The sequence below is a fragment of the Lepidothrix coronata genome, unplaced genomic scaffold (assembly GCF_001604755.1).
Source record: "Lepidothrix coronata isolate B3197 unplaced genomic scaffold, Lepidothrix_coronata-1.0 Scaffold153, whole genome shotgun sequence".
In the NCBI taxonomy this organism is placed as follows: domain Eukaryota; kingdom Metazoa; phylum Chordata; class Aves; order Passeriformes; family Pipridae; genus Lepidothrix; species Lepidothrix coronata.
Window position 1 is genome coordinate 109643 of NW_016690333.1, and position 27979 is coordinate 137621.

The 27979-nt window shown below is 40.9% G+C and overlaps 1 protein-coding gene across 4 annotated transcripts; it reads right to left on the bottom strand.

Moving 5' to 3' along the window:
* Positions 1 to 883: 883 nt before the first annotated feature.
* On the bottom strand, positions 884 to 27951 carry TDRD12 (tudor domain containing 12). Of its 4 annotated transcripts, XM_017828804.1 has the most exons (32): positions 27832 to 27951; positions 27488 to 27599; positions 26390 to 26439; positions 24729 to 24887; positions 24291 to 24427; positions 22795 to 22914; positions 21990 to 22045; positions 20485 to 20570; positions 19358 to 19559; positions 18789 to 18865; positions 18572 to 18630; positions 17785 to 17845; positions 16969 to 17079; positions 16408 to 16593; positions 15616 to 15769; positions 14389 to 14516; positions 13479 to 13667; positions 12001 to 12129; positions 10974 to 11091; positions 10069 to 10202; positions 9756 to 9976; positions 9461 to 9560; positions 7734 to 7921; positions 7207 to 7417; positions 6557 to 6649; positions 5284 to 5453; positions 3726 to 3838; positions 2910 to 2964; positions 2270 to 2383; positions 2029 to 2182; positions 1869 to 1935; positions 884 to 1523 (listed from the first exon to the last, which is right to left on the bottom strand). In XM_017828804.1, exons 3-32 carry the CDS (start codon positions 26432 to 26434, stop codon positions 1438 to 1440), a joined length of 3723 nt encoding a protein of 1240 aa, XP_017684293.1. In that variant the 5' UTR covers positions 26435 to 26439; positions 27488 to 27599; positions 27832 to 27951; the 3' UTR covers positions 884 to 1437. The 4 variants fall into 4 exon arrangements, with proteins under 4 accessions (XP_017684293.1, XP_017684292.1, XP_017684294.1 ...); XM_017828803.1 differs by lacking the exons at positions 27488 to 27599; positions 27832 to 27951 and adding an exon at positions 27653 to 27757; XM_017828805.1 differs by lacking the exon at positions 27488 to 27599 and having other exon boundaries at positions 885 to 1523; positions 19481 to 19559; positions 27832 to 27950.
* Positions 27952 to 27979: the final 28 nt, after the last annotated feature.

Here is a 27979-nt window from a genome sequence, read left to right on the forward strand (position 1 = left end):
AGGTGGAAAGATCAGCGAGAGCTACAAAACAAATGCTTTCAAAAGCATAACGAACCAGCCTTATTTCCCCAAATTTTATAGCTCTTTGTGACCGCGCGTTCCAGCGCAAAGCAGCGCGCGGTCCCTCTGGAATTACTGCTGGAATTACTGCTGGCCAGGCCGGGCACTGACCACCGCCGGCAGCCGAGGCGGGTGCAGGCGGAGCATCCCCCGGGAGGAGCGGCCGCCCGCGTCCTCATCCCGGCCTCTGGCACAGGGACAGCGGCACAGGGAGCGGCCCAGGGTGCCTGCCCGGCAGGACGGGCTCGGCCGGGCCCGAGGGGCGGCAGCGGGGCCCGGGAGGCGGCTCCGGGTCCGCCCAGGGGGCTGCGGCACCGGGCGGTGCCACAGGGCGGCGGCAGCGGCCGGAGCCGAACGCTGGCGCTCGGTGCGTGAAGGACAGCGGGAACAGCGCCCGCCCGTCCGCCCGCAGGGAACAGCCAAACACAGCAGCTCCCACCCAGCACGGGATTAGCCATTACCCCGTGCAGTCCTGGTAAACCACTGACCAGCGCGGAACTGGTACCATCGCTACCGCGCCTTGGGGAAAAAGCCCTGCAGCTCCCGACTTTGGTTATGGCCAGGATGGAAACTTGCTGATGGCCAAAGTCAATCATCTTGTGACCATACGAACAGCGGTCCTGGGGGACGCCCTTTGAGCTCTCCAGGGCTGCAGCACCAGCACCTCCCTCGGAGCAGGACCTCTCTCGGAGCTCACAACCCCTCAAGATGCTGCTTCGACTATCACAGACACTGACAGGGCCTGGGCTTGAGGCAAGAACAATGTTACTGGAATATACTGCTGTATTTTTTACACCCTTCTTTATAGACTGGCACTTTCAGCTGTTTAATAATGTATGGCTAAACCCAGCTTTGGCTTCCACTTCATGTAAGGGGCCTTATTTCTCAAACAAAAACTAGAGGTAGCTTACGTCCCTCAAATACCCCAGCGGATTAACATACCAGCAAAAAACAAATAATCACCTTATATTTAGATATTGGACATGTCAAAGAAGAACAAAACAGGCGAAAGAAAACATCAGCCGCAGGGCTCTTTTTTCAAGTAGGTGATTTGACAGTTTTTTGTTTGCATCACAGTGCAGAGGAAGACCAAAACACAGGTACATCAGCTTTTAAGTACTGCTGCAACAGGTACAGCTCTGCAAATACCTATTCTCGGGTGACAGAATTAAAGCACAGCCATAGTCAGGTCCTGAGTGCATTAATATTTTTAATTAACAATTACATCAACAATATTTTTAATTAACAATTGTTTTTAATTAACAATTACATCAACAATTACATTAACAATCAAATCAACAATCACCAATTACATTAACTGTTTAATTAAAAATTAACAATATAATTCTCATCAGAGGAGAAAGGAACTTCTCCCAACTAATCATCACTTTCTGTATCACTGTATTCTGATGAGTCAAACCATTCCTCACTTCCTGCAGGAGGGAAAGTCTGTTTTCCAGCACCTAAAAGTAATTAACAAAGTGCAACATTTACAAACCAAGAAAAAACAAACTTCAGAACAAATATGCAGTAGTATTAAATGATCCTAGCCTAGCAAAACTCACTTTAGACTAGAAACTAGACCAAAATACTCAAAACTACTTCCAACTGCTTTGTCTCTGTGATAGAAAAATGCTCTGCTGCCACGAGGTTGCTGTCAGAGAGCCTCTCACCTCTTTTCAGAGAATCTGAGCAATGTGGCAAGTGTCACATCTCTGAAATAATTGAGTATTTCAGAGAAAGATGATGCAAACCCGAGGATGCTCATCATTTTATATATTTTAAACACAGACTCATTCAGTCCTTACCACTTGAAAAGGGGCTTTCCTCTTCAGACTCCTCCAAATGTTCAAAATCTAAAGACACGTGAATATTCTGTTGATAAAAACACTGTTTGAAATACCAGCTCTGAGGCACAACAAATGTGTTCAAAACATTCAATAACTCTCAAATGAATTTTCACCTCACCTTTTTCTTCAGTAATTTGCACCATGCTCCTTGTTTTTCTTTTGCCAGAACAATCACAGCCTCTGTATCCTTAATCACACACGTGGACTTCTCTGCAAATACAGACTCTTGCAACTCCAGGTCAGCCAAATAAAGTTTTTCTCCTGACCTGGCACTGCAATATACAAAAAGTTTAAAAAATTAAATGCAAAAACTGATCATAAAACACTTTGTTGGTTATACTTAAGTTCCTGAAACCTACCTGAAAACCACCTTCTCTTTAGAGAACTCGCATTTAGTGTCAGCTGCACCTGGTATTTTTACCTTCAGTGTAACAGTCTTGTTATCTTGAAACCACTTGATTTCTGGATGATAGCTGAAAGAAAGGTAGTTCACTGGGACTATTTTTCAAAACAGAAAACCACTGAGGTCCAACCAGACTGTCTCGCACACAGCCAGAGTTTTCCCATGAAGTCCCACAAACTCAGCCAAGCGTCCCTGTCTGCAGGGGCACTGACACCAGCACAGTGCCAGGCAAGCAGGTGACAGGGCACCACTCAAACTTCCTACAAAAGCACCACAGTCCCAAGTCTTTGGAAGAGCAAACTGACTAATTCAAATGGGGAGACACACTGTTGTTTGAGATCTAAAAGGATCACACCTACTCACTTCAGGATGACATCACGGTCTGGTCTTGAAACGCCAAAGGAAAAGCTAACTGTGGTTCTTGTAGCTTATTAAAGAGTTCTTCTAATGTGTTCTGCAGCAAATACTGTGGTATGTGCTAGCAAGACCAATCTCTGACACACAAAAGAAACTTCTCAGCTGACTACAGACACAAATACAACCCTGTCTGCCAGTTCATATAAAAGCAAAATGGGAACAAATCACTATTTTCTTACCATTTCTGCTGATGAAGCATAGAGTCTTCTGCTTCCTCTGTTTGAGCTACATCATCTGAAAAGACAACATCCAGAAACATCTTATACCTATACTGTAGAAACATGTATTTGCAGAATACCCCAGTACCATCATAAAAATAACTTGCTAGCAATGAAATTACTACTGCAAGACTGTATGTGGCCTTTATATTGGGTACTTCCTATCCTGAAGGATTTCATAAAGTTAATAATTAACTGAAAATTTTAACTAACAAGATTATTATAGCTGCTGTAAGAAAATAAAAATAATAAAAAAAACCCACCAAACATACAGTTTTCCAGGTCAGGTAAAAGTTTATTGCAGTTTCAAGACATTATTTATTTGAAACCTGAAACATGCCTTTTGGGGAACTGATGGGGACTTTCAGGGATGAAACAACTCACACTGGTGTCACCACCACAGTTGTAAACACAGCATTAATGTGACTCTACCACACCAGGGAAAAAAAGCCTTCTATGATAAGCAGTCCCAGATCTCACTTGACTTTGTCTGCTGCAACTTTTTCATCTCTCAGCTTTCCCTGCTCCAGACTCATGTGCCAGCTGCTGGCAGGTAATCCTGTGTCCTCCTGCTATGCCTAAACACTTCTAAGCCTCTAGTGACTTAGAAATGGGGGGAGGAGGGAAGAGCTATTTTCTGCCACCTCAAATCTCAGGAAAAAAAAAAAATAACCTCCCAGAGAACAACACTCTTATTCAAGCTGATATTTCCACAGATTTTAAGCACCAAGCTTGAATTAAAGTTTGAAAACCACAGGAAATTATGAGAAGGTTTACCATGTGGATAACTCCCAGAAGGATTACAGCTTTCAGGAGAAGCTTCTTCTATTGACATAGCCTGTGGACTGGATGTCTTCTCTTCTACATAAGCTGTGCCCTCCTTTATGCTTCTGAACATAGGAAAACAATGTTTTAAAAGAAAATCACAAATGATACACAGTGAACTTCACCTTACAGAAGCTCTCTGAGTCCCCCTTACTTTACTTGTAGCTTACTAACAAAGCCTGCAATAAGTTCTGAACGTTTCAACAGTAGTATCAGGCTTAGTGAATCTGTAAAAAGTGATCCAAGCAGTTGCATTAAACATATCAGAGATGGAGCCATGGCACACAGCACCACAGTAAAGTTGGCTGGTCTCTGGCATTACATGCTTAGGTGACCATGTGGAGGTTCCCAACCTTCCTCTCCAGTTCACTAACACCATGAAAGGAGAAATGAATGCAAAAAGGTTGTGCCTGGAGGTAGCAAAAATCTCACAGCCTGAGAGTCCTCTGTAAGGAATAAAACCTGAAAAAAAAAGCCTTCCAAGCATCAGCAGTGCAAACACTGTTCTCATACACCAAGTCTGAACAAGAATGGGAAAAGCCAAATCCTTTGGTTAAGATTAAAATCCGGCACAGTTCTAGACAGGAATTCAAGAGCCTCGATCTAAGATGGAAATGGAGTATGAATGGGGTCAGGGTTTTTCCTCTTGCTGATCAGTAAAGTCACAGAAACAACAGCCTAAATGAACTTGCTCAACCCTGAGACAGCACAGCCTGTGCTGGTATTACAGGACCTTTCTTGTTTACCCAGCAATAGCTACTCTGGAAGAAAGTAACTGAGATTTCTTTCTTCCTTATAAGTACTTTAAAACCCTTGGCTGGTCAGACAGAAGTACTGAAATTTATTTTCAATGATGGCTCCCCAGACTGAAGATTAAGTGGCTGCACTGGAGGCCATGCAGGGGCCAGAACAAAAAGGCTACAGATATCTTGCTCATAAGCATTTTACATCAAGGGCCTAAGAATCTGCAGCAGAGCAGAGTGAGATGTGCCCTCCCACCACACACTGTATTTACTCAGTTCTAGAAGTTTACAGGGCAAGGGAAAAAAAGTTCAGTGTTGCTTCTGCAGAACCCACCCTGCAGCCACACTCCTTAAATGTACAGCTCTAATAATTTCAAAGGAAACTGGTTACATTTTCCAGCTTGCACTCTGCAGTTGAACACACACAGACAACATGCTCAACTGCTCTGACTCGTACTAGGTACTGACTGGTAAGCATTCAAACCAGCCACTGACCATAGTGAGTTGGAACAGAATCCATTATTTTCATCATTAACTCAACTGTCTGCATCAAATTCTAGTCTAACGTTTTCTAGAGCTGGAATTTTCTTTCTCTTGTGGTTATGTGGCTAAAGAACAGTTAAAGGAAAGCAGACACATCGCAAACACAATTATTTCTACGTTTAAATGAAAATCACAGTATTAGTAACAAAAATATTCAGTTAAAATGAAATAGTATTTTTTCCTCAGAAAAATATATGCTGAAAAAAAAGTCTGTGGACACTTACAAGTCCTCCAAGTTCTCTGCATAATCTGACACTTGCACGTGCCTGCACAGCTTCTGAATTTCTGCCAGATGTTCTGGATTGTCAGTTCCCAGCCCGGTGGACAGAATCTCAGATCGAATGTTGTACTCATTGATCCACACCTTGACACTGGAAAGGCTGGAAACCCTGACCTTGAATTACACAACACAACAAACAGAAACCACAGATCTTAAATGGTCTCAACTCCAACTCAAAGATGCTCTTTAAGTCAAACTTCAAGTACGGCCCTACTGACTTACACCTGTAAGCAATTTGTTTTCTCTGATTTTCACACAGGAACCCACCCGTGTTTAACTGTTTTCCAAGTATCATCATCTCTTTCATTGTGACTACGGCTCAAGTACCTGGCAGTGTGTCCTGTTTAACAGAACCAGAGGGGCAATGAAGTAAACAATCCCAGCCCTGATCACGTAAGTGACAGCAAAAATAGACATCACAGTTAGAGTAACTGTGAGTCCCAAAGAGGAAACTGCTGGGGAAAGGAGGGTGAAGGGCACAGTAAAAAAAACTGTGAAGAAAAACCAAAGCCTCGAAATTGGTGAAAGGTTGAGATACACCATATGAAAAGAAGCTGCTAAAGAGAATGACTTCCAGATCTTTTTCCATTCAATTTTTCAGCTGGCTCACTCCACAAGACCAAGTCACCTGCTGGATGTTAACATATGTGAAACTGTAAAACAAGAAAAATTCAAGAAGAAGAGCAGCCATTCTTCCTATTTTGGACTAGAAAATGAAGGAGAAAAGCTTAATTTGCAAAAAAATTTACACTAGACAGCAAAGTAGTGTAAGCACTGTAAGAGACAGCAGACTCAGAAATGTAAACAGAATAAATTAAATCTAGTTCAAGAGCTCTTGGGTATCAGGAAACCATCTTGGAGCATCCAAGTTTCATTACTCCAGGGGGATACGTGATGAACTGCAGAACTGATTTTACAAGACAAAATCCTGAAAACTAATACTGCCAAAATACACTTTTGTTACTAACTTTGTGGAGTAGTCTTGGACCATGTCCAGATTGCTTCTAAGCACCTCCAGGGATGGAGACTCTACAACCCCTGAGCAACCTGTTCCAGTGCTCAGACACCATCACAGCAAATTAACCAGCACCACTATGTGAGTACCACACAGGATAAAATCACTACAGGAACAGACACAAGGAGAGAGAATAGCGGGTGCTCTTGTTGTAATGGAGTTAAGATACCAAGACTTCATAGTGCTGTCATTCTGTACCTACCACTGGGTCAAGCCAAACTGTCTTTCCCAAGGTATGGACTACTTTTGCATGATGTAGTCTTCCTTTAATTTTGCGACGAATGTCATCAGTCACCTAGGAAAAAACAAGGTGTCACTGCACTTGGGATGTATCAATACCAACACAGCTTTACAGTTACTTTAACTATAAAACTCACTATAATGAAACAATCTTCTGAGCTTCACAATGAAAAGGGTATTCAATAAATAAATAAGGGTTTTGAATAAACCAGTGGAATACTCCACCTTAATTGTAGGTTAGAATAGTATTAGCCTTTAAAGAAGGAGCTTCCTCAATGAAAGAGCACTCAAACACAAGTCAGTTTACAGAGGCTACTCTTCTGCTGTTCCTCCTCTAGATTCAAAAGCAGCAGTAGCCTGTTCTGGTAGAAACCACTTAAATCACAGAGAAGAAAATCCCATGAATTTCACTGTATTATTCTGTAGGAAAACAAAAACGGAAACTGACTTCCTGGAATCTGGCCCACTGGCAGATATTTAGTGGTAATACTAATGAAGCAGAAATTTGGTACCTAAGTTCACAGTCTGTAACTGTTTCCTTGTAGAAAGTAACACAGAGAGAGAAGGCAAAGAACATAAAAGAAATAGCACACAAAACCTGCTCAATATTACCTTTGGGTTCCACTCAGTTTCATTATCAATGGGTTTCACTCTACAAACTACAAATTCCACAGCCTGAGGTGGCAGACTCTGAAACCTTGCAGGTAAGTGAAGCAGCTGATCACTATTGACTTGACTTGTTCTGCCTTCATCTATGTATTTAATTGTGACCTTACGGACAAAATTTTCTTCCTCTTTTGCTGGAATGTCTACCACCTGAACCCTTCATTTAGTAGGAAAAGAAACACAGAATTATTAGTCACCTAACCAGTCGTGAAAGGATTTTTTAATCTCTCATTTTAAAAATGGCATTTTCACAGCACTGTAACTAGGGAAGGGGGGGGAAGGATATCATCCTGTTTGCCATTCAGCAAGTTAGAGAGCACGTGAGAGCTTTTGATAAGCATGATTTGAACAGCAGTGGGTTTTTTGCTCCTTTTGGGGATGGATTGACTTTTTTTAACGGAGCAGTCAAATTTTTAAAAAGCTTTGTATAAAAACACGCACATGAATAAAGTAAAAAGCCAACAAAATTTTACCTGTGGCAAAGGGCTCCCTCACATAACCCATAAAATGCTGACTTCTTCACAGTGGTTACAGAAATCCTTTGTCCTGGTACCTTAAAATAATTCTGCATTTCTTCAGCAAGAATTGTGTATTGGTCCTTTTCTTTCTCCACTATTCGGCCAAAGTAGTTTGTTGCATGTACAACGTGGAGAGGCACAACCTGAAAGGATCAAACACATTAAGCAGAAAGGAGGACTGGAGGATTGCTTAAATCAATGGAATGTAAGTCTTTATACCCAAGATCACCTACCTCTTTCCAGCCCCAAAAGGTGCCAGATGCTGCTGTACACACACATATTTCAGAAGATGAGTTATTGTTAATCTTATTATTCTTAATCCTAAGTGCCTGTAGTCCAGTGGACAGGGATTTAAGGAGCAAGAACTGTTAGGTCTCAGTTGATGATATTCCACTTCAGGGAACACCAGTGAACCCTGCCAAGGTTACTCACCACTAGGGCATTCCACACCATTCCAACTCAACTCTAAGTGCTCTCCAGCCTGACAGGGAGTTTTAGAAGAACTGACTGCTCTTTTTGCACTAAAATGACTTAAATGAAAGACTACAGGTCTACAGCTGTCAACACCTATGCATAAAGTGCTGGGTGATTCCATCCAAAAGGCCATGCCAGGCAGGAGTGCTGAGATGCAAGTGGGTATGTGAGGCCAGACAGGAAGGATGGCAGGGGCCAGAGAGGCAATTCCCACTTACCAGAAATCCTAAAAAAAGCACTAGGTGCTTTTTTTTTTTTTTCCTTCCTAAAGGGAGGAAACATTACACCAGGCTCCAAAGAAAAAAATGGATGACCCATTTGTGAGACAGACACCCAGGCTGTGGGGCCACAACCAGCAGAACTGAAAGAGGAAATGGAGGTGGCCACAAGTGCTGCTGTGAGAGCACCTCAGGTAAAGTTTCTAAGGGAGCTGGAGACACAAACTGCTGCTGGGATGCGAAGAACCACCATAGCAAAGTCACCCCAATAGCCATGAAGGTTTTCTGAATGTGGAACTATTAAAAAAAAAAAAAAAAAAGAACAACACTGTAGTGAAAGCACTCTGCAGCAAAAAGTACCAAAGCACTGACACCTTAGTAGGAAATAAGTGAACAGTTCTATTTAGAAGAGAGGAGCTGTATCCCACTTCCTGTGGGTACTGCAAATGAGTACACAAGTTTCAAATTCCAAGGCCAGAAAATGCTTAGTTTTCATCAAGTTCGCCATGAGCACGTCAGTTAAGAAAAAATCCTCACTTCCAACAACACATCTGTCACCCTCCACTTCAACTCCCCTTCACTCCCAAAGATTACTTTGTGTTTCCTCTACAAGAACTATAACTTAAGTTTCTGTAAGCCTTCATCTTTGTTAATTTTAGTATAAGGTCTTAAATTATAAAGGAAAGAATAAACAGAGTACAAGTGCTCTTCCCATGGAACGTGAATCTTCAAAGCAGAAGAAAAATCTAAGGTAAACTCAATCACCTGCAAAACAGTTTCAAGTTCAAGCTAAGGACACAAGGAAAACCTGGCACACATATTTAGGCAAGGGAGAGGGGGGGAAACTAAAAAACAACAAACAGTCAAGACAAATGGTGTACATACTGCAATAAAATTAATGGAATAAAAAAAAAAAAAGAAGTAACATGCTAAGTAGCTGTTTAAGACTTGTCCTCTTGGTACCCAAACCCAAGGAAAACTCTAACTTACCATCACACGTTCAGGTGTTTTTATCATTTCATGTGGGATATTCTGGGCCATGTCTATTGATACATTAATTTGATGCCGATCTGGACACGCTGTTCTGTTCCTACATTAAAAAACACCACAGGTTTAGAAAAAAAGCTCTTTGTTTTCAGTTGTAAACCATTTTTACTTGACCTGCAACAGGCACCATGGGAAAAAAAAAGAAAAAAAAATCATGAGCAAAGCCTGTTTCAGATAAATTCATCAAGGAATCACCAGCAGTCATCATTCAGGGCACAAAAACCTGACATCTCCTTACCTGCAAATCCCAAATGTTTTAAGAGAGGCACACAGGGGCCTTGAAAATTTTTCATCTTCTTCAGATTCCATCACCCTGGCAGCCAAATCATGCAGCTGTTGTGGAATTTCAGCTTCTGCACGCTTCAAATAGCTCAGAATCTCAGGTGCATGACACGGACTGTTCTCTGTCAGCAGAATGACTGATTTGGCATTTGTGTGTTCCTGATCTACAGAAGAATCCTAAAAATCATAAAAAAATGTTTTTGAAAGCTTTTATGTATCCACCACTAATAATCCAATGTGGCAATAACCCACTAAAGGTTTACTCAAACCTTTCTCAGAGTGCAGAAGTTGTCAGTCATGCTCTGTAGGCGCTGGCCAAAGATTCTTAGAGAAGGGAAACTGAAATGGATCACACAAGTTGCATCTGTAATTCCCAAGGGCTCCAGGTAGTCATCTGTTAAAACTAAAATACATTTCACACAGACATGTAAACTTCAGATACGAGAAGTATCACATCACGTGAATAATGGCTGATTTCCTTCCCCCCTTCCACTGACTTGAAAATGAAGAAAAAGGTCTTTTCCCAATATACTTCCATAAGGCTTTATATTTCTCCAGTCAATAAATTCCATCAGCATATGGCAGACACACCATTTCTTGCCAAGCTCTAGTAATCTGGCATAATTCTGCATCTCCTGTCAGCATCACAGAATACACAGAACTGAGCACAGCCAAGTACTTCACAGGAGTGAGACACAACACACTTGAAATACTGCAGGAATGCCTACAGCTCAGTATGAACCTACAAAGTAAAGAGAAGTCCATTTTTTTGCTTTCAATGTATAAAATGGAAAAAAATTCAGTTTGAAAATGGATAAAAGCCTTTGTTACTGCAAAAAAACTGCAAAGAAAATTCTACTGAAACTCACGGAAAATTATTACAATATATCTTTTTTTTCAGACTTAAAATCTCCTCTGTGGCAGAAACAACTGTGAAATAATGGTAATTCTTTGAAAACACTGGAAATTATTAACTAATGCAGGGAGAACAGTAACAGGGAAAAAGAAAACAAGAAACACCAGCTGTAGCACTAAGAAGTAAATGGACAATTGGAAAGAGTTCACAGGGATCTGCTCCTGTGGAAGTGATGAGAGAACCCAGTGTAAGTACTTAGTGTAGATCTTAACTCAGCATGAAGACATAACCCCAACTAGACAGAGAGAGAATCCTCACCCAACACAACAGGAGTGCCAGAACTGTGCATTTTTCTCCACCTCTCTGAAACACAACTGACATTACACTTGCTCTCTTTATGTTTCTTCAAGGTAACTATTGAGTTGCTCTTCAGTGCCTGGATGACAAAGTGAAGAGTTACACATTTCTCCAATGCAGCAGTCTCTAATCAACTCTAATATAAAGTACTGTCTCTTACTAGAATCCAGCACACTTCAGATACTGCAAAGACACACATGGAAAGAATTAATGAAATTTAGGTTCCTTATATGAAAAAAAAATAATAATATGGCAATTAAGTTCCTTAATTTCCGGTATAAAAAGAAAACTAAAATCTCAGGTTCCCATGGATTAATAGGTTAGACAGATGTTTAAGACTTAAAGTACAAATTTCATTTCAAGCTTTTCCCACCATTAACGTGTCCTCTCTGAGTCGATTCAACCCTCTAACAACATGAATGAAGACTCACCTTCCAGTCTCTCAGAACAAGCACCCTTAAAGTCAACCCTTGGAACATTTTCATAGGCCAGGTAAGATACTTGAAGTTGGTGTATGCAAGGATTACTATGAACACGTCCAACCCGACTTTACATCAACAAGCACTTCCTTAAGTGCTGGCAGGTAAGCAATTCTGATACGCTTGAAGAAATGAACTCTCGAGTACTCAAGGAAAACGTGTTAGATAGTCACAAGCCTGAACCAGATTTGCTTCCATTAACAATCATCCAAAAATAAACATTCCAGACACACTGATGTTTGCATAAGAAGAAGCCTTCAAGTATCACAGCATCTATGCCAGCTTCTGCTGGAAAAAAGTCAGTTTGATTCAACTCTGCAGGTAAGAATTCAGCAATCAATTAGCCTTTTTTTCTCCACTAGGAAGGCAGGCTGGGGTTACTTTTAGCAGGAATAATTAAATTCCAAATTCACACTCCTCCTTTATTCTCAAAAGTCAAGGTATTTTTGTTTAACTTCACTATTAAAAAAAACCCCTACTTATCTATTTAAGTTTAAATACCTTCTTACCTTATGAATCATCTCTACTTCATTTACTGAGTCAGTGAATATCAGCACCCTCTGAAGATTTGCGTGGGTAAAATCCAGTACTTTGAGTGATTCAGCAATTTTGCTGCTGTTCATGCAAGGCTTCACGACCTAGAGACAGAATAAAACAGAGGGCTGGTAATTCATGTAACCCATACATATTTTACTATATAATTCTTCTTTTTAATAACCACTAAGCTTTACTCTATAATGCTAAAGAGAATGTAGTACATGGCAGCTCTGGTAAGTGGGAGGTCTTCTGTTGAACCTACAGGAGCTACAACTCTCAGAATGCATGCACTCAGGACAGCTTCCAGAAGCATAATTAAAATCCATCACATCATCAAAATCCCACACTAAGGTTTTACATCAATTTGAACTGATTTACTAATTTGAGTTTGGAATTTTCAAGCACCACTACAAACAGAAAAGGAGGGAAAGATGGGGCAAGATTATTTACTAGAGCAGTGACAGGACAAGGGGAAATGGCTTCAAATTGAAAGAGAACAGGTTTAGATTGGATATTAGGGAGAAACTCTTCCCTGTGAGGGCGGTGAGGCTTTGGCACAGGTTGCCCAGAGAAACTGTGGCTGCCCCATCCCTGGAAGTGTCCAAAGACAGGTTGGACGGGGCTTGGAGCAACCTGGGCTAGTGGAAGGTGTCCCTGTGCATGGCAGGGGGTGGAACGAGATGATCTTCAAAGTCCCAACTCAAATCCTTCTATGATTCTACAAAAAGCTTCACACTCCCAAAGCATTCTGCACCACTGCAATACTCTTAATAACTAATGCATCCACACACCAACATATTTTGTTCTGCTGAATCATTAAGACTTCACACAAAAACCCATGGTGTTTCAGTTTCCTGTCACACTCGAGAATGTCTCGTCTTGGAGATTTCCCAACATTTTAAATTCCCAAACTATTCCATTTTGAGACACAGAAAAATTCAAATTACACTTAAACCATTTTGTGTTATCCTTAAGGGCCACACCACACTGACTGGAAATTAGGTGAGAAAACACCTAAGAACATATAATAGGCTTTCTGGAAATTTCAGGTCAGAAGTTCAGTACTGTGTGGCACAGAGCAACAAAAGAAGTATTTTACTATGTCTGCCTTGGCACAGCTTACCTTGCAGTTCTGCCACTCACAGTTAACAACTGGAAAAACATTCTGATAACACTCTGGTCACAAATTATACTGTTTGCAAATACTTCTCATCAAATTCAGACTCATTTGCACTAACCATGAAATATTCAAGGGACTATCTTCACCTTAGTCCTACAAGGAAGGTAAGAGACCTTCAGCTCATTCAATGAGTCCCTCACACAGGACTTGAACAGCTCACACGTGGGAGGTGCACCCCAGCAGCCTGAGGTGCACCCACAGCACCACCTGCTTCTGACAAACCATCCGCAGCCACACGGACAAGCAGGGACATCACTCCCCATTTTTCACCTGTTGCACATTCCCACAGATGGCAGCTTCTTCGACAGCTGTTATCACAACGTAAGGATCGTTCATGAACTCCTCCACCAGGGCTGGGATGTGTTTGTTCCACTGAGTTCCCACAGCAATGATCTGATGCACTGGATTCCCCCGCGCTCGAGCAGCGGCCTTCTTGTAACGATCTAATATAGTAAACACCTACAAAGAAAAAAGGGGTTTTCTCTCCTCTCATCCTATTCCAGGGAGCATGTGACAGCATGGGAAAGCAACACCGAGCACACTGGATTTTCCAGCCACAAAACCACTACCACAGCAAACCACAAATTTCACATCCCAAAAGGAAATGTTTGCTATGTACACTTTTATCCTATTCTTCAAATGACTTCTGAAGGAAGAGAAGTGACATGACAGCATGAAGTAACAGCATGTGCACGTATACAGGACTGTAATGCAGGATTCTGTCCAAAGATGGAAACCTCAGGAAAAGGATCTGTTCAAATCTGCAAAGTACTAAGGCTAGACAAAAAGCCCAGAGGCAGTCAGCAAAAACTAGGAGGTAACCAGAAGACAAACCCAACCTGCCAATACAGTAATTTACAAATAAAAAGAAAAAAGAAGGGGTGCACCATAAAATCATTTATAAAAAAAGACAAAAATCATTAAGACAGAATGAATCTGTTCCTGATGACAATACCTTAAATAAATGCAAGCAGTCCAGCTGTGGAATATCAGGATGACCAAGAGCTTTGATTCAAGTAAAAAAAACCAACCAAACAAAAACCCACCTAACAGGGAAAGTCAGATTTAATATATCAGAGCTCACATCTTCCAGTGTTTTTTCCCCCCTCAGTATGTGCCACTGTTTCAGACGTGCACAACTGGAACAGCATTTTACCAACTTACTGTATTACAACATTACCTGTTCAGTAGTGTCAGAGAACAGCACCTCAATCTCATCAAGAACAAGATGGCAAAGTCTACACAATAACCAGCTCTTGTGTTCCAGCAGTCTCAGAAGGCTGTCTGGTGTAGTCACTATTACTTCACCTACCAGTCAGAAAAAAAGACTGAACATTAACTTACAACTTGAAATAATATTATTAAGACACCAAAGAACGCAGCAGCTTTCTTAAAAAGGCCACATTTGAATTTCAGATGCAACATCTTGAAGCTAGGGAGTTTTCTGTTGTTTGGTTTGGGGTTTTGTTTTTTGTTTGGGTTTTTTTGTTTTTCTGTTGTTGTTTTTTAAATAGAGAACACTCAATTCCATTTTCTGACTTCTGGTCAACAGTTCTTTTAAGTTTCCTTGTATTTTTCTACCCCTGCATGTCTTCCAAGACCTGAGCGGGCAAAGCTCTGAGATTTTCGAATCCAGTGAAATGTCTGAAGGTCAACAAGTTCACAAAGCAGGATCCCATTTTTTTCCAATAAGGTACTGAAAGTAGATATAACAACTTCAGAACCAAACAGCCAGAAGGGAAATAATTAAATATGTGCAAGGACAACTTTAGAAAAGTTCAGTTTGAAAAGTGGAATAAAGCACACACTGTAGCTTAGGTATCTACACGCATATGTGTGCATGGGTACCTATAGATATATATATATAAATAAAACCACACCAATCCTTATCGGTGCAAATACACCAACAGCTCTACTACTAAAAGATCTGGATTCATCCAGCAGGCTCAAACTTGAATGATGGATGAAAGAATACAAACTGCTGAAATGGAAAGTCTTACATATAGTTTTATCCATGGTTCTTGTTCCCTTGGCAAAAAAAAGCCACTTTTGAAAATGCAATTAACAACCAAGGCTTAACAAAGGGACCAAACTAGATTAATAAACTGAAATGTTCTAACTACATACACTTAAGCAGGGCAAGTCTCCCTTCAGCTTTTTTATTACTTCTGTGCTGTTTCTCTGTGGAGCACCCTCTGCATACTACTGAGATATATGCACAAAGTACTGAGCATTTATTGCATTACAAGTTGTAAACCACTATTTAAACAAACAAACAAACAAAACCCCCTTCACTTTATGGACCCAAAAACTTAAGAAGCAGAAATTGCTTCTTTCACATGTTCCTGCAATTAAGGCAGCCCACATTGCCTTCAAGCACAACTAGGACGACAGAAAGTATTCTTACAGCCTCGGGTTTCCACGTGGCTGGCTGCTTCCTTGTTCTGCCCAAGGATTATCAACATTGGATGAAGGTCTCTGCAGCCTTTCTGGTACGTTTTCAGTAGGTCAAAAACAAGTTGTGCCTTCTTCCATCCAGGACATACAATAAGTGCTAGTGGCTAAATACACGGGTACAAAAAAATCTGACACCACAGTACTAGACAGAAGGAAAAAACCTTTAAGAATTGTACTATTTCAGGATTTAGGGCAAAGCCACAATCTACAACACAGCCTTTAAGTACTTCAAAACTGAGGCTTTCAGTACTATAGCACCTCCTCAATGCACATGTTACAGACCCAAAGGGATGCATGCAACAGTAAAAGGTCCAAAAATTTAACAGAAGCAGGAGCATCTTGTCCTACTTGTTTTACTGGGCCACTTTCAGAGGTCCCTTACAAACTCAACAATTCTGTTTCTGTGACTTAATCAAGTTAGAAAATTCATTATAGTATTTAAAACAGCTAATACCCATTTTAATTTAATGATTACATACCACTCCTGTAGAAACAAAGCTTCATCACAAACTGAAGTGCCAGGACATGAACCACTTGTTAGGGATTACTTGATAAATAAGTCTGGGACTCCCCCATTCACACAGCCCAGCTCTGTAAGCCTCTAAGCAGAGGCCTTATAGACCCTGGCAGGTATCATGAAGATACACTGAGATCACATTCCAAACATTCACTGGCTTTCTGATCACTGTTCTACAGTTGCACTTTACAGGAGTAACAGGTTTCTGTTCTAGTATATACATACTCCACTCGTGTGTGGCAAGGCTTGGTAGGCACTTTTAATCTGCAAAAATGTAAGAACTGGTGGAATATATAATAGAGGATCATTTCCCTGGTGGGAGATGGCAACAACATCATATCCCCAGGCTGCTGGCGGCCAACAGTAAGACTCTGTGAAGTTAGGGCCTGAAAATTTGTTCTGAGCAAGTTCCTGCAGAAAAAGAAATTAGAGTTCCACATGAAAACCGTGTGCTTAAACACCAACAAAACATGACAAAACGTAACACCAAGTGACTTAAAAGCTTTTGACCCACTACAGACTACAAGTCCTTAGCAGGTAACACAAAAAAAGTTCTTCTGGGCTGAGTTGTTAAATTCATTAAAATTCAAATCCCAGGATTTGTACCAGTGGTTGATATACCAGAAGAAACTTGTACAATTCTTACAGCATCTCTCTGAAGCTTCAACCACATGAACAACCTCCTCAAACAATCTGAGGTATTAGTGTAGTATTTTGTATATAAAGTTAAGGTATGATGCTTGTCTTAAAAAGATAATCAGTGTAACATCATGACATTAGCATTACCTTTTTCAGACCATCAGAAAGCGGTGCTGTTTTCAAAACTGATGATGGCTCAATTTTCTTGCTAAGGAACACGAAGTTTTTTCCTTCCCTAAGATTTTGAAAACTCTGAAACTATTGACAAAAAGATGACAAAGGCAATACTTAACAAAAGGGGGTTCGGTTACATTCAACTCAAAAGCACTCACTGTATTTAAGAAATGGTATTTTGATAAAAATGAGCCACATAAAATTGTAAATACACCTTAAATATGATTCATGCATATTGATACATTACACAGACCAATGACAAGACAAATACTCATTATTACTAGCTCTTAAAGAAAAGTTTTTCAAGAGGGTCTTAACACAACCATGTTAAACCCCTCAAGAGCAGCAGTGGATGTTCTGTGTACAGCTGGCACAGGCTCCACCCCTGAGGCAACGAGCAGCACCAGGCAGGGACTGCAGGCACAACACACATGGCAATTTCTCTCTGTTGCTCCTTCCCTTTGTTCCCTTCCCACTTCTTTGCTCCAGTGTGGGTCCTCTACAGACTGCAGTCCCTTCAGGATCACCTGCATGGAGCTCCCCCTACTCCTCTGACCTTGGCATTACCTCTGTTTCTCATCTTTCTCTTCTCTTGTTTCCTCCCCTGTTTTTTTTGCCCCATCTTACAGAGGGTCCCCAGCCTGGCTGGCTGGCTGAGCTTTGGCCTGCCCTGGGTTTTGTTACCAACACAGCTGCCATCAGCCCCTGACCTCCTCCCAGCCCTGCAGACCCAACACTACCAAAACATCTGCACAGGAGAAATTAAATGAAAGATGATGCCTGAAATACCTGCTGGCCATTTTCACCCGTGTGTGTCTGAAGGGAATTGGAACTTAACAACTGCGGAAGCCTGAGAAACACACGAGCATTAAATCCAACATAAATGCAAAAGTAAAACGTCATTTATAAATACCACAATTTCCACAATATCATGAAGCAACGCAAAGTATTTCTGATGTATTATCTACGCCAATGAGAAAAATCCTTGAACATGGAAGAAATCAGAAATCACCCCTTTGAAAAAAAAATAGTGAAAATAATCCTACAGAAATTTGTTCAAAGATAATCAGTAGGTTCCTTGACTTTAGAAGAAAAATAGACTGGACTGCAGGAACAAGGTTTCTTAAAAGTTTCAAAACATGAAACAACTGATCTTTACATCAGTTAGAAACTGAGATAGAAAACACTCCTGGGGCTTATCACATATGCATCAACTGACATACAGCACATTAAAAGTATTGCACAAGTAAGTTCATAGTCATATTTCATTAAGTTTTAAAACTTTATAAATCACACTAAGAACAAAATAAAGCAAGTTAACACATTCAGTGTGCAGAAAAATACTTCCCCATCATACCCTTGTTGTTAAGCTACTGATTAGAAAGAACTGCTATTTTTCTTGTAGTCTGGGTAACCATCAGCAGCCTCAAATTCCCTCCTTCCCCACAAGATGTGTGTGCACCTTCCCTTACACCCCTGCCCTTTAGCTGCCTAAGAGCAGCAACTGGAAACAGACTACAGCTCCCAATTATCTGATTACATAATCACTTAAAATATTTAACATGCTGCACCATACCTGTCCGTTTGAAGTGCTTTACTTTCCTTCAAAGGCAAACCTGGAGTTGCGTTGCCCATCTAGCAAGGAAACACATTTTAACACTAAAATACTGTCCAAAAGTAACATTTAAAATACAGATCTGTGTCATACTGGATGACTACGGTCTTCCTAATCCGACCTACGTATGTTTAATTTAGTTTGTATTTCACGATTTAATAAAAAATATAATACTTACGGGCACAGTATTTTCATTTACAACTCTGCTTGACCTTTGGGATGTCTCTTCAAGAACAGAACTAAAACCAGCAAGACCTAGAAAGGTAGAGTAAAAAATGCAGATGCACATTTTTGATTATCTGAACACATAAAAAGCCAGTATTTTTATTTACAGTGGGTTGCCACCGACTTGTTTAGTTGCTTGTATCATTTCCTAATGGCAAAACCAACAACAAATAGTTGTCTTTATGTAAAGATAACTACATAGGTGAACTGAGTGAAGAAGGGGAGGGGATGGAAGGTTCCACACTTTTATAAAGAAAGGCATGACTCACAATGACACAAGTCATTGTAAACATTCCTTTCAGAAGTAACTCTGCTCAAATAAATCCCTCCAAATTCCAAACAACCCAGTAATGCATCACTGATCAATGCCACAAGTAGTATCAGTAACACCTAATGCTACTACCATATCAACAAGCACTTGAGTGATCACCTCAGCCTCCCTTTGCCTATACAGCACAAAAAGGGACTCAGACTGAGGCACAAGGTTCATGGCTGCATTGCTTCCCCACACACAGTTCCCACCTGTTCCAGGATGTGGTGATATCTTCTCCCCAAACGGCAGTTTTGGCCTAGGAACAAATGTAGGACCCACAAACTCCACTGGAACCCACTCAGCATTTAGTGATGCTTTGATGTCTGAATCACCTGCAGAACTCTCTGCATTCCCTTTAGGTTCCTCATAACGAGCAAAGTACTTTGTGACCAGGTCATCATTAACACATATCTGTAAAACAACAAACTCTTTACTGATCACTGTCAGCAAGCAATAAGCTACACCCCTACATACTTGATTAGAATTTATTTGAAGCTTTAAATAACAGCAGTGATTTTATAAATTATAAAACAACTCAAACCAACCAACCAACCAGAACCCCAGACACAAGCAATACCAGTGAATGCTTTCTAAAGAACATTAACTCCAGAAAAGGAAAGTCAGTCCTATCTTCCTGTATGTTTTTTCAATGGGTGTTAATTAGTTGTGAGTTTCATGCTTCTGGCCAAAATTCTGTACTGAATTAACTTTTTCTATGAGCCCTTCAAATCTAAAAGAACTCCCTAATTCAATCTAGCTGGTTTATTTCTTTTGGACTCAGCACGCATCAAAATCTAGCAGAAATAAAGTAATATCAAGCTACAACTTCTTGTATCTACCATACAGCTGCTTAAGTCTGGCAGCAGCTACAGCAGAGATTTGGCACAAGTTGCACATTTTGGCAAGTGGAACTAGATTGGGGTTTGCTTTTCCAAATCCTTGAGGACTCAGTTGTATACAAAAGCATGAACTTCCAGTTATTTTTAGAATATTACACAGCTGCCCTACTGAAACATCTTCAAATATGATACTACAAAAAGGTGACATCACAAGAAGTGCACCAAATAATTCACACAGTTGTCCACTTGAAGTACTGGCTGGATTTCACTTGTCAGTAACTTCCAAAAACCGGTTCACATACAGAAAAATGCAATTTCTGCCTCTTGGAATTTCTCCAGAAGTCTACATCAAACAGAACTATAATAAACCTCTAATAAGTTGATGATTTAGCATCTACCGTATCTGATAGAAATTGCAAAACTCACAAGTCATGCTTTCCAGTCTTAAACTAATAGCAAAGTGCATCAATAGGTTTGAATATATAAAAGTATCTTACCTTTTCATCTTTTATAGTCACGAAAAGGAAGACCTGAAACACATTATCTTCTAGTGCCTGCACCCTGGCTTTAACCTCAGTAGCCTCTAAATGTAGTAGTGAACACAAGGACAAGAAAAAAAGATTAAACCCTTAATCAAACTATCTTTATTTGTACTGTCCAAGACAGATAAAACCAGAAATCACAATTCAATGTGTAACTTATTCCTGCAGAGAAGCTAAAACAAACCTAATAATGTTTGCTTTATTTGAAATAAACAAGAAAGTTAACAATAAAAACTTAAAAAAGTTCCAAAAAGAAGTTGCCCTTACTCTTTGAATGAGGATTGAGAGCTGCAACAGATTAATGACCTCTCGAGACAAACTGCTCTTAGTTCTACACTAAAGTCTTGGTTGATCTTTTAGACTCTGACAATCTGGAGCACCAGTGTGTGCTTTCCAACAGTGACATTTACTTTTTGGGAAAGCAGCTGTATGTGCACATCTGTACAGCTTTGTTAAGCACTTCATTCAAGCAAACACAGATGATAGAAGTCCATTCCCAAATCCTGAAGCAGTTGTACCTACACTAATGATGGACTAGCAACTGAAACAAGTATGGATTACTACTTATGGGACAGTCTAGGAATACCTATTTTGTTATTGCTCCCTACTAACCTTTACTTTGCACAGTGATATTTTGATGTGTGTAAAGGGGGAGGGGAAGTAAATAGCAAGAAGTGCTATGCCTCAGCTAGTGTGTGAAATTATCAGCCTAAAGACCTTTTCTTCCTTTCATAACTCATCCCCTCCTTCCCAAATACCTTCTGTGTGGAGTTTGGTAATACTGGTAAGTAAAGGAGGGAGGCAATTTTTCAGGTAAAAGCAAGTAAGCCAGTAACAAAGCCCAAGGAAACAGCTGCTTTTTTACTAAGACCAAAAGCTGTCTCATATCAGAAGGGAAGGCTTGATATGAAAAAAAAAAAACCAGGACAGCCAACTGGAACACCAAACATGGGAAGGGACAAGAACAAACTGGATAACAATATGTGGAGCTCAATCTATTTGTTAACAACTGTTACAAAGATATTCCTCTTCTGAGCTGGTGTTTACATCCTTGCCAAAAAACAACGGAACGGGTGAACTCCTAAACCAGGTGTTGCCACCTCTGTACAAACCACCACATGTGATGCTGATTCAGAGACTCACACTAAATACACAGAAAGGCTCCAAAGCAAACGTTTACATGAATGCCCCCTTATTTAGCCTGCCCGAGGGCCAGATACAATCTAGTCAACCACCAAAATTTATGCAGCCTGGAAGCCCACAGTACTCAAAATGCAGTTCCACAAACATCCGTGCCTTAGTCCATACAAAAAACCTTATGCAGCTCCTTTCTCTTTATGTTTAACATACAACATTCTTAAATATAATCAAATATACATAAGTATAATAAACTTATGTCTATACAGAAGTACTATATTTCTCTAACAATTTTTTTTCCCCAAAATAGAAGCATTTTTTACCTCTGAGAAGGTCTCGAAAATACTGGACAGCAGCAGTATCCCATCTTCTGGCTGGTCTAGGAAAATAAACACAACAAGTTGTCCCACATCATCAAACATTGATGACCATTTTCAGGTCATTTCAGAAAGAACTTTGTGCTTGTAAAGAAATTATTTTAAGTCATGCCAAATTTACAAAGTGCACCAACTACACATAAGCAGAATCTTACTACTTAGAACATTACTTCAGTCTTGGTAATATTGTTTCAGCTCACCAATAAAAGGAACTGAGCAAAATTACAGGATATTGCTTGGTCCAGGTAAGATGGCCTACATCCAACATAAAATATAATGGAATCATAGAATCATTTAGATTGGTAAAAAACACCAAGATCATTGAGTCCAACCATTAACTCAGTACTGCCAACTCCAGCACTAACTTATGTCCTCAGGTACCACATCTACACATCTTTGAAATCCCTCCAGGGATGGTCAATTTGACACTGCCCTGGGCAGCCCCATCCAACATTTAACAATCCTTTCAGTGCTGAAGTTTTTCCTAAACCCAATCTAAACCTTCACTGGTGCAACCTGAGGCCATTTCCTCTTGTCCTATAACTTGTTACTCAAAAGCAGAGCCCGACCACCACCTGGCTCCACCCTCCTGTCAGGGAGCTGTAGAGAGCGAGAAGTTTTCCAAGTCTGATTTCCTGTGTTCTTCTTGAAATGTAATCCTTCCTAAAAAAAATTCTGCACTAAAAACTCCTCCTAGAAACCTTTTCTTAAAAAATGTATGAATAGAATGTATTTATTAAACTCTACTTACCCTATTTTTGCAGTGTTTTCACAGAAGTCAATACGCAACGTCACCGGCTTCGTGCAGTACAGGCTACACTTCTTTGCTCTGTATGGGAGCTTTGAAAATACTCCCACTGGAACTCGAATGCTGAAAAACAAAAGGGGATATTACCTCACTTTACAGGGCAGATTTTGTTCTCCAGAAGCCACTGGTCTCAGACACATCCTCCCGTTACCCTGTATCTGACAACACAGTTCTTCCAGGAATTTGGCTCCCACCCTGGAACCCCTGTCTTCCCTAAGAGAAGCGCCATCAGGACTGGTGAAGGGATTTACTTTGGATAGGAACGCACATCCTATTTACTTGGAATCTTTCTGATCCTTTGTCACTGCAGTTTCAAGTCGTCTTGATATTTTCCTTTTTAACCCTCCCACTACCACATACACCACCTGGCACCACATATTCCAGTTTGCAGATTTTAATTCTGTGCGAGAAACCAGGTATGCTTAACAAGAAAATTTAACACACACACAAATTTGCATTTGTACTCATTTTCCTAAGAAAGAATTTATTCTTTACAAATGTATCACCAGGGAGTTAATCTTACCCTTTACACTCGGTTTGGTTGGAGATTTTTAATAATCAGGAAGACATTGCATGCAGCAAGCTTTTAAGGTGCATGTATTTATCACTTTTGTTAATCTTTTAGTGTGTTATGAAAAAAGCAGTAAATCACACATTTATTTCTAACTGAATGTATTTTAAACTTGGGGCATTGTCATGTTGTTTCCCAACACAGCAACAGTCAATTTAAAAACACTATTTAACTTAAGAATTATTTTAAAGTATTTTATATAAGCTTTAATTCTGTGGACTGCTACGAAAACCAATTTGTTTAAGTTTCTTGTACTCTAAGTTGCATATTTTAATAAAGAAACAAACTTTAAAACTAAGAGCTGGAATAGGTTTCTCTAGAACAGATTTTTCAAGATTTTAGGAATAGAAGGTTTCCTAATGGCTTTGTCAAAAACCTGGAACCTGTGGAAACTCTTAGTAAACAATTAGTAAACTGCAGTGGGAAAAACCCCACAGATTTCTGTTCAGATGTCAAAAGCTGTTACAGAAAGTGAACCCCTGCTTCCATATATGGTTTGTAACTGATTTTCACTGACCATAACTTTAAATTTTTTTTAGTATAGACCCACTTACTAAGGGAGGAAAGAATATATAAATAGCGTTAACCAGCAGTCATTCATTTCAGCCATAACAAACTGACATTATTTCTATTTTGAATCTTTAAAAAAACCCAAAGCCTAAGATGGAAAGCATCTTTAAAAGTTCACAAAATAAGGACTGGTTTGCACCCACACTTGCAAGAGCCTATCACCCGGCTAGCAGCTTCTGTGGACCCAACCCACACCTCAATTCAAAGCCTTGTCACCCTGAACCTGAGTAAGTGTTAATAGCATCTGTATCCATTAACTAACAAGTATCTTACAGGGATAAAAAACTCTGACACGTACTTGTCTGATTCAACCAAACTGTATTTGGCATAATCCACAAGGAAACATCTGAGCTGGTCACGAACCGCGTGGCCCTGGGGTGACTGAAAGACTGCCCTGCACCAGCACTTGAGCTCCTCACTGAAAACCACATAAACCTGAGGAAGAAAGAAGACAACAGATTCCTGCAAACAGCCTGAATTACACTCAAAGGTCTTTCAGAGGCAAGAACATTTATTACACAGCCCTACCTTTTCTTCGTAAAATGCAAGCATTGCAGTGTGTGCAGTTATGAAGCTTACAGATGAGAATGAGAACACAAAACCCACAGAAATCCCATTATCTACTTTTCTACATAGCTATACAAACCCCCCCCAAAAAGCAAGCATCTGTCACTTCACCTCAAACCAATGCAAAGAACAGACTATTTCTATGTACATGATACAGCAATGACTTTACCTGGCCGCTTTCTATTGCCTCTGGTTTTAATTTCTTCACATCTTTATGTTTGTCATAGAACTCAGTCATTTGAGCATTCAGGTTGTTGTATGCCACTTCATAGACTTGGCCTGGTACACATTCTTTCACAGCAAGCCAAAAGCAACTTGGATCTTCAATCTGGGGCAAGGGGTAGAGAACAAGTACTATTAACTCCTGCTAAAATGATAAGAAGCTTTTAAGAACATCTGAGCAGAAAATGTATGAACAAAACTTCATCTCTTGTGAGGCACCTTCAAAATCATGGTGACTGATACTGAGCATACAGAATGTTACCAAGCAAACCATCTTTCACCTTCACACCGTTAGTTCAGGAGATTAATTCTCAGCTTCCAAGTTTCTTTAGCACTGCAACAAATGCCACATGAAGTCTGCAAGAGAGCAGCACTTTCTAAAAGCTGGTTAAACCAAACACTGGGCAAAGTGCAAAGACAAAGCTTTTTACTTCCTTATGAAGTCTTCAAGAATTCATATAAAAACCTCAAAATATGTGATAAACCCCACCAATGGGCACTTTTTCGTGCTCAGAGTCTGCATGATGGCCAGTTTCTTTAAAATGGGGTGACAGCTTCCTGTCCAGCCTTTGTAAACCCTCATAGTCCGGTGTTCCAGCTGATCTGGGTCCACAGTTGTTGTGGGTTAAACTCAGCAGACAACTAAACCCCACACAGCTGCTCCCTCACTCACATCCCTGTGGCAGGATGAGCAGCCAATTAAGAGGATAAAAGTGAAAAACTCACAGGTTGATAGAGTAACAGCTGACAAGGCAAAGCAAGAGCTGCACGTACAAGCAAAGCAAAATAAGGACTGTGTTCACTGTTTCCCATGGGCAATCAGTTGCTTGGCCATTTCCAGGAAAACAGGGCTTCATCACTCACAGTGCTGACTTGGGACTTGCAAATTTGATGACCACAGACATCCCCCTTTCCTCCTCCTTCCCTGCAGCTTTTATTGCTGAGCATGACATCCTGTGGCAGGAAATATCCCTGGGGTCAGCTGTCCTGGCTGTATTCTGTGTTTTCCACAACCTCCTGTGAAATTCAGTATAATCTAGACTACACTACATACTATTTAAGACTGTGTTGCACAACTGTCTTAGATTTTAGCTGCATCCCTTTTTTTGGAAAGAAAGGTTAAAAAGTGGAAGAATGGTGAGGAGGATGGTAAGTTTGTTCAAGTGACCTTGCAGCTGGGAATACCAAGGCCTGAAGAATAACAGTGTGGGAAACCCCATATATTATGCCTACTGCTGTTTATCCTCTGTTTTGAGAAGTACAATTTCTGTGTAGAGACAACGTAGGTGTTTGGGGAGACTTGGAGGCACTGCCAGGGATATGTTGAGCTCCCTGTTTAGGGAGAGAGATCAAAGCTCAGAAATCATGAAAAGCACAGGGTAGATCATGGCATGGTGGTAAATGATATGCACACAGCTATTTTGTGAGGAAAACAAGAAAACAAAACCTAAAACAAATGAGAAAATGTTTATAACCCATATTTGACCCCATACATACAAGGAGTACTGGTGAATGGACATACACAAGCACCTTGTTTGTAAATCTCACTTCCAGAAAGTCACATGGAAATAAACATCAGTCCTCCACACTTTAAAAACACCAACATACCTTTAGTACCACAACATCCATGTTTGTCCCGTGTGGCACATTCATCACTTCTGTAAAAGAACGGCAAACATTTGATTAACAATTTTTAGAGCCACCATTTGTTTTGAAGTGTATCTAAAGAGCAGACACCTAAAAGCACCTATGGATTTTTACTACCTACGTCAGGAGAAGACTGGCCATACTAATCTAGGCAACTTGTTAACATATTTCAAAGGGTTCAACCAGCCTTCTTAATGAGGTGCTATGCTAAAGTATAATTAAATTTGCCATCTCTTCCATTCAAAGGCCAACAGACATAGGCTGATTGCAGACAAGGGCAGCTACAAGCTACCTACATGACCAAATGGACACCAGAGGGAAATATTTACGTGTTTAAAAAAAAAAAACAACCCACACCCTAACACAAAAAAGGAGTCCCAAACCTAGGAATTACAACGGAATAATTAAACTACCTGCAGACTGAAGTAACTTGCATTTCATTTTGGCACAAACCAGCATACCGTGGTATCATCCCCGCAGTGGCTACCTTACGACCTAATTCCCCCTGGAAATAAGTGCCTAATAAAACGTTTCAAGAAGGAAGATCAAGACATCGGCCTTCCAAAGCTATTGCTGAACAAGTCAGCACTAAGTAAGCAGCAACACAGCTACCCTGCGGTCACAGAGAGCAACAAGCTCTGCTAAGACTGAGCACTAATTATTCCCAGTTTAACATGACAATGGAACAGCCTAAACTCTTTGGGAGGCTTTACCTAAGGTCATTCGACACAAGGCAAGCTCCTGAGTCCCACAGAGGTGTCTTAGCACTGCGCTATCACACACTCCAACAGTGAGATACATTGTGCTGCCCTAAGACATTTAAAATAGACGCTTTTTTTTCAGCAATAACATGCGAGGGGCATAAATAACCTCAGCTAATGTCTCAGGTGGATTAACGCAAGCACAGAAAACGGCCCAACAAAGTAGCGGGGACGAAGCACAAACACAGAAAAGGCGAGCGCTCCCAATACATTCCCAGTAACATTCCCGCTTTGTTAAGAACTGAGCAAGAACACAACTATTTACTCAAACCCCCCACCCACCGCGGACAGCAGTTACCCTGTAAAAATGCAAGAACCCACTTAACTCCCCATCCCAACCCGCTGCCGTGACACCACCCCCCGAGAGGCAGAAAGAGCCTCTCCGGCAATCCCGGTGCTCGCAGACCCTCCTGGAAAACACAAACCACCCGCTATCCCTCTGCTCCGTCTGAACACCGCTCACCGGGAGGCACTAACACGAGGGGCAGGGCAACACGTGACTGCTAAAACCCGAGATTTTCCTCTTTATTCCGTCTCCCCCCGCCCCGACCCCCCCCCCTTTCCACCCTATCCTGCCCTAGTTCCGTGGTTTTCCCCGCGAGAACGATCCCGCTGAGCCTCAGTGCCCAGGCTCCCACGCACCGCCCTGCCGGCGCTCCCGCCGCTCCAAAGGGAATCTTCCACAGGAACCTTCCAGAAGCCTCTTCCCTCCGGAGCCTCCCGCCTCCAGAGCCACCCCCGCGCGAGGGCGGGCTCTGAGCTCCCAAATGGCGCATTCCCGGCTCCTTAA

What these genes read in the sequence shown, in the direction of transcription:
- TDRD12 (XM_017828804.1), bottom strand. Translation starts at nt 26,434, where the DNA reads ATGAATGTGCCACACGGGACAAACATGGATGTTGTGGTACTAAAG. An exon ending in TGACTATAAAAGATGAAAAG is followed by an intron (nt 19,560 to 20,484) that starts GTAAGATACTTT and finishes GTTGTTTTACAG; the next exon opens with ATATGTGTTAATGATGACCT. An exon ending in AAACACCTGAACGTGTGATG is followed by an intron (nt 7,922 to 9,460) that starts GTAAGTTAGAGT and finishes TGATCCTTTCAG; the next exon opens with GTTGTGCCTCTCCACGTTGT.